This window comes from Copadichromis virginalis, linkage group LG2, assembly GCF_057382275.1.
Source record: "Copadichromis virginalis isolate Kocher_CV1m ecotype Utaka linkage group LG2, C_Virginalis_male_GT1.1, whole genome shotgun sequence".
NCBI classification, from domain to species: domain Eukaryota; kingdom Metazoa; phylum Chordata; class Actinopteri; order Cichliformes; family Cichlidae; genus Copadichromis; species Copadichromis virginalis.
The window spans coordinates 4,398,331-4,417,647 of record NC_140619.1 but is presented as its reverse complement, the minus strand read 5'-3'; the positions used below and the strand labels follow the sequence as shown (position 1 = coordinate 4,417,647).

The 19,317-nt window shown below is 39.4% G+C and overlaps 1 protein-coding gene across 6 annotated transcripts in view; it reads left to right on the top strand.

Moving 5' to 3' along the window:
• fam13b (family with sequence similarity 13 member B) overlaps positions 1-19,317 on the top strand; it is an 80,675-nt gene that overhangs the window by 11,626 nt on the left and 49,732 nt on the right. For 5 of the 6 annotated variants that reach the window (XM_085468807.1, XM_085468799.1, XM_085468815.1 and 2 more), the window contains exons 2-6: positions 5,307-5,459; positions 6,960-7,172; positions 12,877-13,089; positions 14,511-14,688; positions 16,235-16,379. In XM_085468807.1, coding sequence (XP_085324933.1) covers positions 7,007-7,172; positions 12,877-13,089; positions 14,511-14,688; positions 16,235-16,379 — 702 coding nt within the window. In that variant the 5' untranslated portion in view covers positions 5,307-5,459; positions 6,960-7,006. The remainder of the gene's footprint in view (positions 1-5,306; positions 5,460-6,959; positions 7,173-12,876; positions 13,090-14,510; positions 14,689-16,234; positions 16,380-19,317) is intronic. The other variant, XM_085468790.1, reaches the window with a different exon arrangement.

Here is a 19,317-nt window from a genome sequence, read left to right as displayed (position 1 = left end):
GACAGAGTATTTATTTCTCACCAAAATCCCTGCTCTCTGTTGTTGCCATTCATGCATTTTGCCCATTTAGAAGTAAGTCTGGTGGATAGTGAACATTATCTGCTAACAGCATGTCACTAAAATGTACAGATGAAGAAGAAGAAAACAAGTAAGTTATTACAACATTACAACAACATCCTTTTGCTGGGACAGGGTGTATTGTTAGGGTGGCTTAGTGCTACAAGGCAAATGAAAAGACTTGGCACTAATACCAGACAGCTTAAAATGTGCACATACAGGTTTTAGGTTAGCTTTCACACCACCTATATGTTTTTGATTTATATATGTTTTAATAGCTGTTGTATTTCCTGTCTTTGTGTTCGTGCTTTCTTTTACGGGCTCTCCCATGCAAACTGTTTATTTTTCTAAGCCCTATCTATTAATGTTTTGTATACTGAGACTGATACAGCTGTGTGTAATGTAAAAACACCTTAGCTGCTGGGATCAACATAATCACTAGCTGTGCTTAGCAGGTTTTTGATATGCTTCGTGTTATGCAGGTTCTTGCAAATTAGTTAAACATTACGAATGGCTAACTGGGCTCAAGGTAGCAGAAAATTAAAACTATTTCTGTGAGGTGACATGTTGTAAGTAGTGTCTGAGTAAACGAGTCTCAATTTAAAAGCCGCCACTTTGTGCTCAGTAACTCAGATTGCAAATCAGATGGCACAGAAAATGTTTAAGTATACACACCCTGAATGATAAATACCAATGTCTGATATATTTGATGAGTGCTTAAAGTGACGTGTCATCTTCATTCCTTCAGTGACAGACCTTTTTTTGGGGGTTGGGGTTGGCGTGGGTCATTCCAACACTATCGACTTAACAATCAATGGATACATGTAAGAAATGACTTGAGTCCAACGCACCTAACACAGTAGGTGTGTGTGGAAATATGAGGCCATAATAATGGTTTTATGGCAGACCATAAAAGTTGATAAAGTTTAGGGGATTCATGTTTCTTCTCACGTTTACCTTTTAAGACTTTCAGGAAGGAGAATGAAAATCTCTTTCCTGAAGATTTTTTTCTTTGCATGTATGTATCGCATGTGTATTTTACATAGTTTTCTGTTATTTACCTTTTGTCTTATGTTATGTCTTAGGTCTTATGTTTCACTAGGTTTTAAGACTGGGTTTTTATTCTATCAAAATATTTACTTTAGTTTCTTTTTTTTTCTTTAATGGGATTAAGTAATATACTTGGCAAGAATTGTTCAGCGGCAAGGTTCAAGAAATTCGGAATAGATTTGTGAGGCAGTTGAGTCACGTAGACACCCAAGTTCCAATAAACTATTACACGAATTCACAGGAAATTTGTATCATTACCTTGAAAGGGAGACAGAAGCAAAGGCTGTTGTTGAACTTGGGGCACTGCAGTAAGGCCTACTGATCCTTAATGCAAGGTGCAGTTACTCTACCAGGTGGGCCACCAGGGCACAACAAAGGGCTTCTCTCTTTTTTAGTTTTTGGTTTAATATAAATGCTAAAAAAACTCCCAGGCACTTTGTTTTAAGTGACAATTAAAACACTCTATTTCTTATACCACTATTATGTTTAATTGAGAGAATAGAGTTGGGTTTTTTTGTTTTTTAGATTGAATAAATGTTTTGTATGAGAATGAAGCCTTTTTAATTCTTCAGATTTTGACAAAGTCTATATATAATCTTCTGAAGAGCAAACAAAACCATTTTGAATCCAGGAAGCCAATCTGTGCAAGTATTTTTTTAAGCTCAGAAATTTAAGACAGTACATCATTGAGAATGAAAAACAGAACTACTGAAATGCAGGAAACAGGAGCAGTTTCTGGGTTTGTTCTTATGAAGAGAATTCCTGGCCCAGCTACTTCCTCCAACCTTCTTTTTGTCACCTTGTCCTTCCCTCATTTAGTTGGACCATGATAGTTTGGCACTTAATCAGACTGCAGAATTGAACCACTTTGATCTCTTTTATTCAGTAGATTTCACACCATGGTGCGCGTTGGGGAGAATTTGCTGATTTATTTATAATGCCCTGTGAATATTTTATTTTCATTGTGGTCATGGACTCTGTTTTAATGGAAAAGACACTGTTTTGCACATCAGAGGTTCAACTTAACAAGTCTTTTGTTCTCATAGTTCTTTCCTCTTTTTTTTGCTGCTGTTATCACTTGGACCATGTCAGTGAACTGTGTGGTCATAGTCATATTGTGGAACCTCTGATCTTTCTGTTCAGGTTTCATATCTATGTGAACACAGGTGCTGGCATACTGAAATGTGATACAAGTCACATGGCAAGGATAGAGTCACGATCCAGAATCTGATTCTCCCGGCAGGTGTAGTTGAACTGACTCAAATCACATGATTAGTTGTGAATATAGTCCCTGGAAAAAAAAATCTTGCCACCTTAACTCAGTTTCTGCAAACTCGTATTTTACTTCGAAAGTTCTGATCATAAGTGATTCATTTCAAATTTGTTTCTGTTCCTTCTGCACCTTAAGCTCAAAAACCAGAAATCCTCATAGTCAAACATTAACCAAGTCTTTTCGTTAGCAGTGTTTGACTTTCAGAGGGTGAAACAGTTAATTTAGCTTATCTTCTGTGCTTTCTTTAGCACATCAACTGACCGTGTTTATTCTAGTGAGACAATAAAGTACAATTGGAAAATGCCAGAAGACTAGCAGAGCCATAGCCATACGTCTGGAGGTTTATTAGATGCCAAAACATCATACTGTTTTGGCATCTAATAAGCAAATGTGAAACAAACGATTCCAGTCATTTCATCCTCTATCGCAGCTGATGCGAGGGAAACAATAAGAATATGCCTGTTCCCAAATGACATGCATTCCGGTTCTTTACTGGACCACACGGTCCCTCCCAATTGAAATGTGTGAGCTCATGGCTTTTTACCGTCTTATTGTTTAGCCGTGTGTCTCTGTGTACACCTTTCTGGGTGTGTGTCTTTTTCTTTGAACACCTTCCTTCCTCGTTCTTATTCAGGTTTATTTTTCTCTCCTCAAACACTTAAAATTTATCATGTTCAACAATGCCCCTTAATGTTTAGAAGGACGTTGTAAAATGTATATGGGTTTAAGACAATCAGATAGAAGCATACAAATCAGTTCTATTGCTGACCAAACACTGCAGAGAAGTAAATTTTCATAGCAGGCAAGGCTTTGGTTTAGTTGGTTGTCTAATCTCTTGATTAGAGATTGTCCTCATCTGTCTGTTTCCTCTGTCTGACATTGCTCAAGTGTTTTGAACCTGCCTGTTAATGTCAAGCTTTTGGTTCTGCTATTGAAGCTTTCAGCCTGGTGAATTAATAATCATCTAACAATATTCAGAAACGGTAGTTAGGGATTGCATAATGACTTTGTTTTCCGGGAACAAAGCTGTGTAGCTTGCGGGCTCTGACCCAGTACAAGAGTTTTAGCTGCAACAGTGGGATTTTCTCTGGCTTTTAAAGAGGCTTAGCAATGCCAGTTCAGTTGGCCTTAGAAAAACTGGAGGCTGAAGAATCTCTTTATTAGTAATAACTGTGAGCAAACACAAGGGTACTGAAAGGTCAGTTTGATGAACTTAAGTAAAATATCCTATGTAGTCATTGGGAAAGCTTTGATATTAAATATCACTCTCTTAGTTTTTGCGGACAACAGTTCAGTAAGATGGGAACACTGGTACTCAAACAAAATGGCAGATAGGAGAGTAAGTAAAACTTGAGTCCCCAAACAGACCATATGGTACAAGAGACAATAATTATGTGTGCTGCCTTAAAAACCAAACTTGAAAACAGTTGTTTCTATGTTTATTGCAGTTCTTTTCTTCATCACAAGGAAACATGGCTGTGCCTGACAATTATAATATGCAAACTCTGTTTCAGCTGAGTCCCACAAAACCCAGAAATACGATTCCAAGTAATCTGATGGTCGATTTAGGTTTTATATTAACCAAAAATGGCAAAGAGCTCATTTTATCGTTAGTGCTTAAGTCAGTGCACTGGAGTTTTTTCATGGTTTTCCTGATTTGAGATTGTAGCTTTCATAACATGGCACAGGGCTTTATTTCCATATGGTTGTTGCCAAGGCTCTTAAAAAGGTTTGTAACTGGCTCCGTTTGATGGTCTTACTTACATGATCCAGATGACTGTTTATGAGATTTAGGTACTTTTGTAATTTTGAAATCTTACTGTTTTTGCAAAGAGAGGCAAATCTTTTATCTGTCAGTATTTTCCTGTCGTGCCAATTTCTGTTCCTGTTTATCTCTACTACTGCGCTTCTCTTATTGTAGAACTGTTGAATCCAAGTAGGCCAGGTGGGTTGTGTAACACACAGCCAAAACTGTGAATAAGATAGGGAAGAAAGGAGTGAAATGGAAAAGTGCATTTATACACTGTTTTATTGAGTCTGGAGCCTAAATGGGTCTACCTGCCTTTCCTTTGCTTCATCAAAATAAAATACAGTTTGTGGTACATATTTCCATACTGACCAGTTAAGCAAAAGTAAACTTTTCCTCCTAATATACTTTCAGACACGTACACTCATCAGCTAGATCTCATTTTGCACGTATTCTAACATGCAACCATGTCCTGTCTGGGCAAATAATAGTTCACATTCATACAATGGCAGTATTGAGACACACATGCACACTCTAAAGGGGCAGGAAGTCAATAGGAACACACCTAATATAGACACATTAAATGGGACTCTTTGTGCATACGGGCAGGCACAGGTCTGTAAGACACTATGGCACAGCTTTCCAGAACAATCTTTATTGGTTTAATTATTGTATTCAGCTCTCCAGCTGACTTTTAGACAGCCTGATATCTCAAACCTTGAAGATTTCATTAGCGAGCAAGAAGAGCAGAAAAACAGAATGGGGAGTGAAGAAACAGGAAAGAAAGGATTTTAATGAAAAAAGATGAAAAGAAAATGGGCTTGGAGCATAGAAAAACTAGAAGAAGAGAAGGGAAAACTGAAACTCGCTGTTGTGGGTTTTTATTGCTGCGATTCCAGCTTTGGTATTGGGCCCAATGCATCTTTCATCACTAAATAACCATGAACATGCAATGTATGGATATAAAGCCTGAGAATAGAAACTGGAAGTGGAAAACTATAGCCCACATGAAACCCATTGTTACTACATGAAGTAGCTAATTGTCTTTTTCAACACACCTGCGATTGGTTAATTAAAACGTTCCATCTTTTTTGTCTCCATCCTTATCCTGTCTTCTTCTGCCATTATCTCCTGTTCTTTTCCCCTCCATCTTTTTTCTCTTCCTGGTTCTCTTCTCAGTGCAGCTAGAAGGGAATCCTGTTCGAGGGATTAGCGGTCTGTCAATGAGGAACTACCGGCTCATCTTCTGCCACAACCTGAAGCAGCCATAGATGATTCAGTGGTTTACTGGCCAGGGGAGGAGAGGATAGAACACACTTTCACTGCTACACGGTGAGTGCACACAAACACACAACACTTACCGAGCCACATCCGTAATTGAAGGGGAAAATAGACTCGGTGCATTTCTAAGCCATGATCACAGATCAGATGCACAGATGCACATCTGGGTTTTTTTAAGCAGTTTGGAACTTATGTAATACAGTCAACAGTGTGGTAAACTTGCCAAAGCGAGTTTATCATAATGTCTCATTGTCACACTTCCTTATAAACTATTTCTTAGATTTCATTTTATTATCTTTATGATTCTTGGTGCTATAAAGAGCCCAGATGTGAGGATACAAAGAGCACATCATCCTACAGCCAAGAATTAATTAGCTACAACCGATGAACTCTGCCAAGGGCTGTAAAATAAGCAGTCATTGGTACATGAAGGTATCCACTTAGTAATGCGAACAATCTGTTAAAGTAGGGTTAAACATAGTAGCTGTTGATATTGTAAAACAAACTGGATATCAAGAGAGTAAAAGAGAAGCACACTGAATATATGTAGCTTTATCTACTCATTACAAAGAATGCATTGAACGTATTTTAAATTATTAGTGCTGATATTTTTCTATTTTCACCTGAAAATCAAAATGTTTTAACATTGATGTTTGAAACTATTAAAATATGTACTCATATTGTATGTCATTTATATTTATATTGCATTGTATGTCATTATTGTAAACAAGGCCAGATTACTTGCTTACATTTAAAAGACCGCTATCATTAGTTACATAATACTGTAAGATTAGTTTCACTGGAACAAATTGAGATTACATTTCTGATAAACTGATGTTCCTCCCCCAGTGATGAGTGGACTGGACACCATCTGTCGATGTTTGCATTTAGATTACTCACCAAACAACCAACGTCAATATCAGACTTTTCATTTGCTTATTTTGCATTGATTTTCATCCCATCCTGAATGTCATCACCTCTAAAGAAGCTACAGAGGACCACAGAACACGTAATATAAGACTGCAGGAAGCAAACAAAGCAATTTGTCATGCAACATTTGTTATAGGATAAAAACACTGGTACAGTATTACAAACTGAAAACCAGACAATTAGTCAGTAGCTATTTTGAATATTGACTACACATTTTAGTCAAAGAAAATTGGAATCTGAATGTTTGCAGGGTAAAGCTTCTCAGAAATGATTGTTTCTTTATTTATTGGTAAATTGATTATGCAGTCTTTGGAAGACTGTAAACAAAACTGACATGAGATGTCCTACTCCCCCACCTACCCTCTTTTTACAAAATCCCTTTGCAGGTCACTACCCTGTAGCTGTGGCCCTGCCCCCTCCCACTCACTGGCACTTAACAGTTAGTAAAGCCAGACAGTCCTGTATGTCCTGCATGACTGTTTACTGGCGCCTTTAAATAATTATTCTTGGTATCTATAAGCCCGCATGATCAGGGATGAAGATTTTATTTTTTTTAAGCCAGGCTGCATTCTGTCTTTCTCTCACATTATGTCTGATCTCACCCATTTCTTCCTTTATAAGACGTGAGGTCTTGGCGGGGTTGTGGTGAGGAGGAGGAGGAGCAGGCCATGAGGAAGAGCGTGTCTCTGTTGCCAGGCAACGAGGGCGGGAGCTCAGCCAGCACCACGCGGGTTTTTGGTGTTCCTCTGGAGGATGTGACCCACACACACACAATCAGCGGCCATGAGGTTCCTGCACTAGTAAAAGATATTGTCGACTACATTGAGGAGCACGGTGAGTGACTGAGACGCAGTTCAGTTCAGTTTAATTCAATAATAATAATGGATTGGATTTATATAGCGCTTTTCAAGGCACCCAAAGCGCTTTACAATACCACTATTCATTCACTCTCACATTCATACACTGGTGGAGGCAGCTACAGTTGTAGCCACAGCTGCCCTGGGGCAGACTGACAGAAGCGAGGCTGCCATATCGCGCCATCAGCCCCTCTGGCCAACACCAGTAGGCAAGTAGGGTAAAGTGTCTTGCCCAAGGACACAATGACCAGGACAGAGAGCCCAGGGATCGAACCAGCGACCTTCCGGTTACAGATGCGATTCCCAACCCCCTGAGCCACGGTCGTCCTAAATTCAGTCCTACATATTTGTTTAATATGCACATTGAAATGCATATCCTAGTCAAAAACGGGTCCAAGATTCCTCACAGTGTTACTGGAGGCTAAAGTAATGCCATCCAGACTTAAGTATCTGGTTAGATACCATATTTCTAAGATTTGAAGGGACAAGTACAATAATATCACTTTCTATCTGAATTTAGGAGCCGGAAATTGGAGGTCATCCAGGTCTTTATGTCTTTAATAAAACCTTGCAGTTTTGTGCGGTTTAACTGATTAGTGTGTCATCTGGCTTCAGGGAAAGATAGAGCTTGGTATCATCTGCATAGCAGGGAAAGTGTATACTATACATGTATAACGTAAACAGAACTGGTCCTAGCAAAGAAACCTGTGGAACTCCATAATTAACCTTAGTGTGTGAAGAATAGGGATGGGTATCGTTTAGGTTTTATCCGATACCAGTACCAAACCGATACTTTTGAAACGGTGCCGGTGCTTAAACAGTGCTCGATCCGGTGCTTAAAGAATGGAGAACACAAACTTTGTGCAAAAACCTCTTATGTTTTGCTGTTTTTTTGTAAAAAGATAACAATGTTAGCCTTTTCTGCAGCTATGGGGCATATATGGTATCACTCTTGGCTGGAAGCAGTGCTTAAACAATGGAAAAAACACCAATTTTGTCCAAAAACCTCTCATGTTTAGTTGTTTCCCACTTTTTCTTTTCTTTGGTTATTTTAGTATCTGCCATCAAACAAGAAGACAGCCGCATGTAACTACGACGGTGTTTGCTAGTTCACCTTACGTGCATTAATTTATTAACGTGGTTAGCCTACTCAACGTAAATTATCATCATCATCGGTCATCATTTCTGCTACACTGGCAGGGCTAGGGGCCAGGACTCTCCTCTTCGGGTTTTTGGGGGAATGTTGCTAACTCTGGTCCCATAACAGGCACCACACCCGCAGTAGATGTGCACGGTGTGAGGTCTCGCAGCAAGCTATCAAATACGGTGCATTTCTCGGCTTTTAACAAAATGCTATACGTCGCCAGGTGTTTCATCAGATTCGAGGTGCTACCTCCTTTGCACAGTATCACCTTAAAGCACTTGCTGAGTTTGCATCTTTTGCTGTGAAGTACAGCCAGACTTTGACCGCTTCGCCTTGGGCATTTTTAATCTGTAGCTCTGCTCTAAAAGAATGTACGTACCTGGGCCCGCCTACTACGCTTGCAAAGGTAAAGTGATTGGCTAGAATCCAAAGTGTGTGACATCTTAGGGGAAAAAAAGCACCGAAATGTGCGCTGCTTTTCGGTCTGGTTACTACTCTTTATGTCAGAACCGATACCGGTACCCGTCCCTAGTGAAGAAGACTCTCCATTAACATTAACAAATTGAAGTTTATTAGAGAGACTCAAATCACTGCAGTACCTTTAACATGCTCTAATTGCTAATAATTAATAATCGAATGCTGCACTGAGGTCTAGCAGGACAAGCACAGAGATGAGCCCACTGTCATCGACCATAAGAAGATCATTTGTAACCTTCACTAATTCTGTTTCTGTACCTCTACAAATAAACAATTCTTCTTCCGATGATCTGTTAGCTGTTTTAAAACTACGCGTTCTAGAATTTTTGAGATAACAATAAGGTTGGTGATTATTAGCCTTTAATATAGCCTATAATTAGCTAAGACAGCTAGGTTAAGTGACAGCTTTTTAAGTAATGGTTTAATCACTGCCACCTTAAAGGCCTCTGGTACATAGCCCAGTAATAGGGAAATGATTTGGAGGAAGTAATTATTGAAATTAAATCAGAGGGAAAGAGTCTAAATAATTATTAATAGTACTGAAAGTAGCTTAATTCTTAAATGAACTTAAAATAGCCAGAGGAAGGTAGCCTAGTTACAGACATTCAGTGTGTACAAAAGAAGCAGAGAAGTTCTTGTAGGGATAAAGCTCCTCTCTAAATCTTCTGTGATTAAATTATAAGAGGTTCCTTAAATTTTGCATGTGGCTGAAGCAGATCTTTCACCTCATTTCTTTTTGGTAAGGATCTGCTGCATCTCCCTCAGTTAAAGTTATGAGTCATATTTACATGGAACGTTTAATTTGTAGCAGGATACAGGCATTACATAATCTTACATAATTACCACTAATGTTAGTTTACTTAATGTAGAAAGAACTCTGCGGCTGATGTCAAAATCCTTTTATTCCGTTTTAGCTGTAGTTTGACTCGAGGGGTTGCACCTGTAGGTCATTCCGCTTATTTAACTAAACACGTCGAGCCAAAGATTTAAACAATTTCTCAGTACAAAATGTTGGATGTTCAGCTAAATCAGATTCTGTGATGTTTCAGTCCTGCTTTTGTTGAGCTACAGTATCTTACATCATGATAAAACCAAAATATGTTGTTTGTGGGATCCAGTTTTTGATAAGATAAATTCTGAAGGCCCTGGCAGACAGCTCCACGGCTGGCTTCCTTCTGTTACATAACACTTCTGTCAACTTCAGCCTCACTTGTGAAAACAGAAGAGAGTGAGGAGAGTAACCTACCAAGCGCTCGCCCTGGATTTTCCTACAACTCCCTAGAACATTTCTGTATGAGCATCACAGAACAGCAACTTCAGTCTTCTGTCATGTTCTTACAAAAAGGAAGTTGGCAGTTAAGACAGCTCAGTCTGAAAGATGAGAAGTAAAATGCCTGACTGTTTCACTAGCCAGATCCAAGTTTTGTTTTTTGTTTTTTTAAACTATCCAAATCTGAATTGGGCTTGTATATTGGTTCTGATTAGATTACACTATCAGTACTTGTTTTATAGCTCTTTAAAACCTCAGCCAGATAGTCTTATGTATGCTAAAGATATGTTGTTGGTTTGACCCTTGTTATATCAATTAGACACTTGTATGTCGTTACCCTTACTGTGTGCAAAATTACTTCACATGAGATAAAAAATTGCAGAGCATGTAAAGATCAGTTGATGTACTTTGTATCATTAGAGATTGAAAAGCAATTCCACAGCTGTAAATATATCCCACATAAAATGAAGGAATTGCCTGAGAAGACAATAAATGGTTTAAAGTAATAAAAAAAAGATTATCAGGAAGCATCCTGATCATTTAAGTAGGATTCATCTTTGATAGAGATCTTACAAAGCAGGTCAATGGGACGCTGGACACGCTGGATACATTTTCACGTTAAAGTAAATAAGTGTTGAATAAATACGCTTTTTCTGGATCCCCAAAAGTTGTCACTGAACTTTTTTTAAACACTGCTGAAATGAAGTACCACTTCAAATTGTTTCCAGTGAAGCAGGTTGGTGATTTGTGTAACTTGGGGGCTCTTTGACTACATGAGGTTATGCAATAAGTCTCCAGGGTCTCTGCTGGTGCAATAATTAGAGCGGTGCTGCCTGTCAGGAAGTTACTAAGACAGTGAAAAGGCCTCCGTCTCTCTGGGATGCCTGGTAGTAGTTGAAGCAGGAAAATGACGTGAAATGTCAATTTGATAGAAGACAGTTGCCAAAAGCTGAAAACATTAGAGGCATGTCTGAGCAAATGCCCAGTGTTTTAATGGATCAGCAAAGACAGAGAGACCGTTTTATTTTATTTTAGTGTAACTCTGCTGTCACTCGGTGTACCTCTGGTGTTCTTCATGTAGACGGCTTTGTGGAGATATAAAAGGGAGCAGGTCCCACGGGATTCCTGTCATCATTTGGACTTAGTTGATTATCTTGCTTGTTAACAGATAAGAAACTGGAGAGTGAGGCTATAATCAAATGTAATCCACACATCAAACCATTACCACTTAAATATAGTTTGAAGCATTTCGTGTGTTTTTTTTGTTTTTTTTCTCCACACCATATATTTGTTGTGTTGTCAAAAACGGATCATTTTCGCACATTTGTGATAGCGATAAGTCATCAGATCTAGAACACTCACCACTAAACAGATGTTTTCAGGTGAAAATGCATGCAGTCAATGTATTTCTTTGGAGCTTTGCTTTTAATGCATTTATCAAATATTCCCCTTTTCTTTTGTTTGTATATGTTTCAGTACATTTTTTGGCAAATTTGTATAAACAACTTACAACTTACACGCTACTTCAACAACTTACAAGTGGTTGGTCAGGTAGCTGCAACCAAGTAGTTGTTACACATCCAGAAAAAGAACCAAAAATCTTTTGCAGCAGATTCATGTGACATCGCAGTGCATAACATCAGGATATTGTTTTACAAGATCAACTGATATGTTTGGTAAACAAGGGGGAAAAATGTTGCTTATTCTAAAAATGTCCTCTAAAAAGCCTTGACAAGATTTACAGATTGGTTTATCTTTTCTGTCACAAACACATGTGATGCTGCCTCACATGCGAATGATATTACAGTATGGTCATGCTTTTTCTGATAGATAAGGGAAGAATCCACATAACCAAATGTTTTTGCGCACACACACACACACGTCACTGTACTTTCTTTTGTTCATCTTATATAAGTTGTGTAACAGTGAAGGATCTGAATCATTCTGCATCAGCAAAATTACAGTACTCGGTTAGTTTTGACTTCCCTTACAGGTTGGTAATTTTCAATTCCTAATTTGGAAACTCTAACATGACCAAGCTGTATTTTGTTGCATCTTTATGAGTTATTATTGTCAGAAAAACATGCCCTGTGGGGGGGGGAAGCATATAAATCTTCACTGTTTTAAAACACCAATGACAATATAATAGTATTCCTGGTGCTAAACCTGGTTGTTACACTTTACAAGGTGACAATAAGCATGTTATTACAACATCGGTTTTGGACTCTGTAATGCCTGATTTTGTTAAAGAGTTCTCTGACAGACATGAGCTTGTGAATGGGCTCATTGATTGGATCCAGTGTCTCTGTTTCTCTCTGCTTTTGATATCAACTACTAAAAAATTTACTTACATGCAAAATTAATCCAAAGCAAGCAAACCAAACTACAGAAAGCAAGACTGTCACCTAGTAGGTATTATAACTTGCAAAACTACTGTAATGCCTGGCATACCTTCCTGATCACCTCTACAAGAGGACTTAATTTGACAAACCTTTAGCTGCCAAAAAGTGTGCCACACCTAAGCTACCTCTAAAGACCTAAGCATGCAAGCAAACACCTGTTTGTGAACCACAGTAGGGCTTTGATGAGGTTATCTTAACAATTATGCAAATATGAGAAAGGTGTGATTGTTATATAATAAATATAATTTTAAAAAATCCTGGTAAAAATGAATAAGCAAACCAAGTTAACCAAATACTGAAAATTGAACTGTATATTAACATGAATGGTTTTGAAGTAGTTTGAGTTGATAATTAACATATTCATAACTGCTGCTATGTGTGTCTTTAGGTCACCTGGACTTTGAGGGGCTCTTCCTGGTTAATGGCAATGCAGAGCGAGTGGATTGGTTGCGTCAGCGCTATGACAGTGGTGAGGAGGTGAAGCTAGAGAAGGAGGCCGATCTGGCGTCCGCTGTCAGTTTGCTCCGACTGTTCCTGCAGGAGCTTCCTGAGCCCGTTATCCCAACGGCTATACAGGGACGTATACTACAGCTCTATCAAGGTGTGTGACCGTGGCTGTGTTTCCTCTTCTCATGCTATTTTACGAATTTCTTCTACACTCAACCACAGTCTGTTTTTATCCAGTACAATGCAGTTAACCTCCTTTTTCACCCTGTCCTCCTAAAGTCCGGTTGGAGCTTTGAGTTTGTTCTGCTCAGTCCGTAAATGTACTTCCTATGAAAAGAGTGTTGACCATAGCTGTTATAAAAACAAGCGCACACTCTTCTGCATCATTTCTGGGTCTTCATCCAAGTTGATTTTGTTTTAAGCTGTTAAGGCTGTGCCCATGTAGGCTGATGCTGGTTATATAAGCTGTGAGTACACAGTACGGTGGTCTGCATGTAAGGAAAACTGGCTGAAACAAACTCTTTCATAACGAGAACCTGAATTATCTCTATGTTTGCATATCTGCTACGCTGATGCACAGCCTTTATCTTTTCCTTTCTTCATTCTTTCTGCCTCTGCTTGTCCACACTCTTCTCAAATTCAAAATCTAAGGTTGTGTTAACAATGTCCCAGAGAGAACTGCTGTCTTATTAATTCTTCATTTTTGAGGGATTTTTGTGTATTTGGGTAAAAAATGATTGAAAGGCATGGGTTTCATTTCCCTTTTTTGTTTCGGCTCTTTGGCCTGTCCTCTTTCCCCTCTGTTTTTATCACAGATAATCTGCTCTAATCCCCTTGTCACAATGATGGTTGTTCCGGTTGCTGTCATCCAGATTATAGTAGAAGACTGGCTGTGTGTTTGTCGAGACTCCTTGTCATGCCATTTATTTCTCAGTGTGTTATATTCTGTAATGGCACCACTGCACTTGAAAAAGGATTGCCTTTTTTGCACATTTTCCTCTCTGTCGCCCTCCGTCTCACCTAGTTTCACCTCTCCCAGAGGTGAAACTGAGCATAATGTTATCTGTGTGTGCAGTTTCTCTTGATTAGATTTTTTTAAGGCTATCTGTGAAGGACCAAGAAGGACCCGATAACCCATAATTCACCCCACATTATCATTAGTTTTGAGAACAAGCTCTAAAAGCAACACAGACTACAACAGAAATTCTAATAGTGATTCTGAAATAAGAGCTTACACCCTTTTCAACTAAAAATAAAATAATTACATAAGAGATCCTGTCTGTGGGGTCGAGCTCTCGCCAGCTGTGCTTCATAGCAAGTACGACCTGCTGGTTCTCCCGGGAGCTGGTTTGCACAGTCCATCAAAAACCTAACGTTGTTTGATGATTTTAAATTGGCCATAGGTGTAAATACTCTTAGCCTTGTTAGACCTGTTGAGCTGTCCAGGGTGTCCCCTGCCTCTCGCCTAATGAGAGCTCCAGCCCCGGTGACGGTGAAGCGGAAGTGGTTAAGCAAAGAAATGAATGTATATTGGCTTAAGTAATGATATCCGGTTTTTCGTCTTCACATTGCTAGATTACGACAACGAAGAAGAGGTGTGTAGAAATTTGAAGTATCTGCTTCAGGATCTTCCCCAGTTGAACTACGGTCTGTTGCGTTTCCTGTGCCGCTTCCTGGCTAGCGTGGCGTCACTTCAGCAAAAGAGCTGGAACGTCGGAGCGCTGGCCGCCGTCTTTGGACCCGACATCTTCCAGTAAGATTCTTCTGCAGTTATTTAAGAATTTCGAATCGTAATTTTGATCATTGTACACAGCTACCGTCTCCATCTTACAGATGTTTACTTTTAACTTAATGAGGATGGTGTGGATATGTCACTAGTATATATTCAGTACTACATTACTTGTTTTAGAACTCCTGCTGCTTGTAGGGATGCACCAATACCACTTTTTTGGAAACGAGTATGAGTACGAGTACTTGCATTTCAGTACTCGCCGATACCGATACCGATACCGAGTACTTAATAAAAACATGATTTAAATTTGCAGGGAACAGCTTTAGTCCTATAATTTAACAAAAAACAAACAAACAAGGGACTAGTTTGGAATTAAGAACATTTATTTAAAATGAAAAGCATGTTGTATGCAACATATTACAGAATAAATAATTATAAAAAAACAAAATTTAATTTTAAATTTGTTCGTCTGTTTCTCTGTTTAGAAGTCTCACTAGCACAGTCACAGCTGGGATGACATCAGAGGCTGGTGCGTCGTAGCTGCTCACTTTTTTAGTTAGTTCCTCAAAGGGGGCGAGGATGGCAACAGTCGTCTCCATATGAGCCCATTGGTGAGCGGTGAGATAGTCAGGGAGTTCGTGCTCGGACACGCCCAGCACTCGCTTTTGCTAAATGATGGACTGGAGCATGTAATACGTGCTGTTCCAGCGCGTCTGTACGTCCTGCTGCAGTCTCTTTATTGGTTGGTTGAGCTGTCCCTGAATGTCCTCGAGGCGGGAGTAGGCTAAGGCGGAATGTTTAAAATGCCCAACTATTTTCCGTCCCACTGCTATAGCATCAGCTATGCTCCTCTGTGGGTAAACTCTTTGTACTCGTTGTCGTGTTGGGATTTTAGGTGCTTGATTAAATTACTTGTGTTAAATGCGCTACCTTTAGAGCCTCCTCTGGACAATTTCGCTGAGCACAATTTGCAGTCCGCCTTTGTTTTCGCGTCTTCGTTCACTTTGAAATAGTTCCACACAGCTGACATGTCTCGCCTCGCTTTCTCCCCGCTCTGAGCTGCAGCTGGGGCCTGGGGGCGGGCACTCGGCACCTGTGATTAACCCCTTACATGCCGCTCAAACATAGACAGGTCTCAGACCGTGGTATCGGTCCTCGGTATCGGGGGACTTTTAACAAGTAGGAGTACTTTAGAAAATGTGGTATCGAGGCCGATACCGGTATCGGTGCATCCCTAGCTGCTTGTATTCAAAAGCTTCATTGTTACATCTTCAGTGGAAATGATTAATCAAGTGCAAATTATCAGATTATAAAGCTGTAAAGTCCGTGGAAGGAAACTCTTGAAGCCATATACCACATCACATTTAATGAAGCCACAGAATGGAGTGACAGCTGAATATCTATTTTTTTTAAAAGAGTGAAAGAAGTTTTTATTTTTGGCACTTGCAGGAACACGTTTACACAGAAGTTAAAAAAAGAGGGGTGTTTATTCTCATGGGAGTATTATTAATCTCATGGGAAGCAGTGTGCAGCCAACTCAAACTTTTCTGTCATTTTCCATCTGCAGTCTGTCAACAGAAGGAGAGGACCTTCGGGACCAGGAGTCTGTCAGCAGAGTCCTGGCAGAGCTGCTGGACAATCAGGAGGGCTTGTTTGACTCAGAGGACGATGATGTCTCCACCACCAATGACTACAGCTCCATCAATGAACAGGTTCGACCCATCTCTCTTACACCACGCCTCTCAGTATTGTTGTTTCTGCCTTGCGTACTGTCGGTGTCCAATAATATGACAATAATTAGCATAGCAAACTTTCTACACTTGATTTTGCAAATGCTTTTGAATTTATTAATGACTGTGAATGGTGAAGATATTGTAAATATAGCTTGTGCTGTCGTAGCAAAACATTTTATCACAGTCCACAGAGAGGTCGTCTATTTTCAAGCTTACTCGTTAATGCAGTTTTTGGTGTTTCCAGCCCACACATGTCTTCCCTCCTGCTGTAACAGATTATTTTCCCCCTGGGATCAATAAAGTCTTCTTCATCTATTTTTGTTCACCCCGGTCATTCTCCCATAGGGGTCTTTGTAGCTTTTCTTTTATCCTCAAACAAACACAGTCTCTAAATCTAGAGAGTGATGGTAAATGCCTTCTTAACCTGATATAATAATTAGAAATCTGCAAACAAAAACAAAGTACAAAACAATCAAATGGAAAAACAAGACAAATTTAAAATTTCTTGCCAAGTTATTTGCAGAAAATAAAACTTTTGTAAAAAAGTTAATTTATTGGCATCAATCGTTACATATGAACAAAAGCGTGCTTTCACAAAAGCTGTTAGATTCCTCTTTGTCTTCCTCCTCTTTGTGTTTTCTTCGTCCTCTCTGGTGGCATTTGGCTGTAAAATGTGGCATTTAACCGTGCCAGGGTCAGAGGGGAAGTTTTTCAGCGCTGACGCACAGAGATAGCAGTCAAATCTTATGAAAAGCGAAAGATGAAATTTATAAATGTCACCCAACAGCATAAAAGAATTTAAAAAGGCTTGAAGTGATTGTTCCATCTAACAAGCATGTTCTGTCTTGCGCTGGGGTCTTTTTTTTTTTTATAAATAATTAAATTTTGTTGTTGGCATCAGCAGCAGTAAGTTAGATGTAATAAATGATCAACCTTAAAGGCTAACGTGAGAATAACAATTCTGCTTTATTTTGACTCCAGTATTAGAAATCTAGAAGACATCACATTAACTGATTCAAACCTGTTATGTACAAAAACTACAGTGTGTCTAACTGGAGTTATTAATTAGCTAGAAGATCAGGCTGAAGTTTTGCTGTAAGGACATGTAAATAAAACTGATACCAGCTGTACCCACTTCCTCTTGGTAATGTTGAAATGTAAGCAGTGGCGTTTAAGGAAAACAATACAGCATTTTTCTGTAAACAAAATTTTTCTCCGAATGATCTTGGTGTTCCCGCCCAAGGACAATGGCACACCCCTGCATACTTTACACAGAGCATTACAAGAATGTAGTTTTATAGAAACACCTGAGCCTAAACCAAACATTTTCCTCCGCTTTCTAACAGCTCGTTCTCTTTGCTGTCGTGCACAGTACAAAGAAAGGCGTAGTTAACTTTTAACTTTACAGTGCCCTTGTGCTTTTGTGCGATAACAAAAATACAACAATAAAGAGGCAACCCTTGATCAGTATCTCAAATGCTGTGCTACTTTAATTTAAGAGTACGTTGTTTGCCACAGCAGGGACTCTTTAAAGATAGCCTAAAAATGTTGGAGTGAAAGGGCAGCCTGTCATTGTGAAAGTATGACCACAAAAAGAAAAAGAGAAACTTTGCTATATATCTACATTGTGTCACCTATTCAAAACCTTTCAGCTGCTTGCTTTGTTTGCTCCCCTCTCCTTATCTTTTATTCTTCGCTTCACACAGTTAGTGTGCTCTTAACCGAACCACTGCAGACTTTGCTTCCACTTGCCTCGTAATATTGAGTCCTTGGAGTTATTATCTGCCAAATCCTTCCTTTTATTCAAGGAAAAGTTTAAAGCCTTTGCCTTGCGAAAGACAACTAATTAGATTGTAATTGCGCTCTAAACAACAACAACATAAAGCACAAGTTCTTTCAAGCAACGTCATATCATTCCCTCTGTTAGCTGTTGACCTCGGTTTTATTGTCTGATTTGTCAGATGAATGAGACTATAATCTAAGAGAGGAGGTGAGAGCAGATGAAGAATGAGAAGACAGAAGCAAATCTGTAAAGACATTTCTGTGCACTGATCCATGTGTCTTATGTAATAGAGAGGGCAAAAAAGTGGGTGGTTTGAAGAAGGAGGGGGAGAGAAAGCAGCCAGGAAGATAGGGGAGAAATGACAAGAGTGCAGAGACAAAAGAGGAATAACTGAAGGGAAGGAGAGAGGGAGGGAGGTAGAGATGGTGAGACAGGGGAGGAGGATGATGTAACCATGTAACTCACACCTCCAGTCCCTGCTCTACACCGGGGATGACTCTCATGAAGGGGATTATCTCCCACACACACCTGCTTTCACACAGGAGACCTTGAATCAAGCCTGGTTACAAACTAAAGAGTAAGTTGAAAATGCTTGGTCGAGCCTAGCTAGCACACATAAAAGGAGCCAATTCATCCTAAGAAATGGAGAGACATTGTAAAAGCAGCGTAACAGAGAAGTACATGAACGATAATGAGCGGAGAAAGGTGGAAGGCAGGTGTTGTTTTTATGGTGTGTTTGTGCTCACCTTTGGAGCACAACAAGGCGGGAATAGGTCTGACAAAGATGAATATAAAGATGGATTTTAGCTTGTTTATCGCACAATCGGAGTCAGTTGAATTTCTGCTTGGGTGACAACAAGAGTACGCTGATGCTTGTTGCTGTTGCGAGGATAATAAAAGGTTTGTTTTTTAGTTCACACTTCTTCGTTTCAGGGTTTCTGCTTGGAATATGAAAGAAAAATATTCTGGATTCTCTACTGAGATGGCTTGTGACATTTTTGGTGCAGCTTAGCTTGGCTTGGCTGGACTGTCTGATAGTGTGTTTTGATTCCTTAGCCCACATTTTTCTTTGGATACACACCAGCTTGAAAATATATTATTGCTCTAATCAACCACAATCCTGTGGCACTAAAA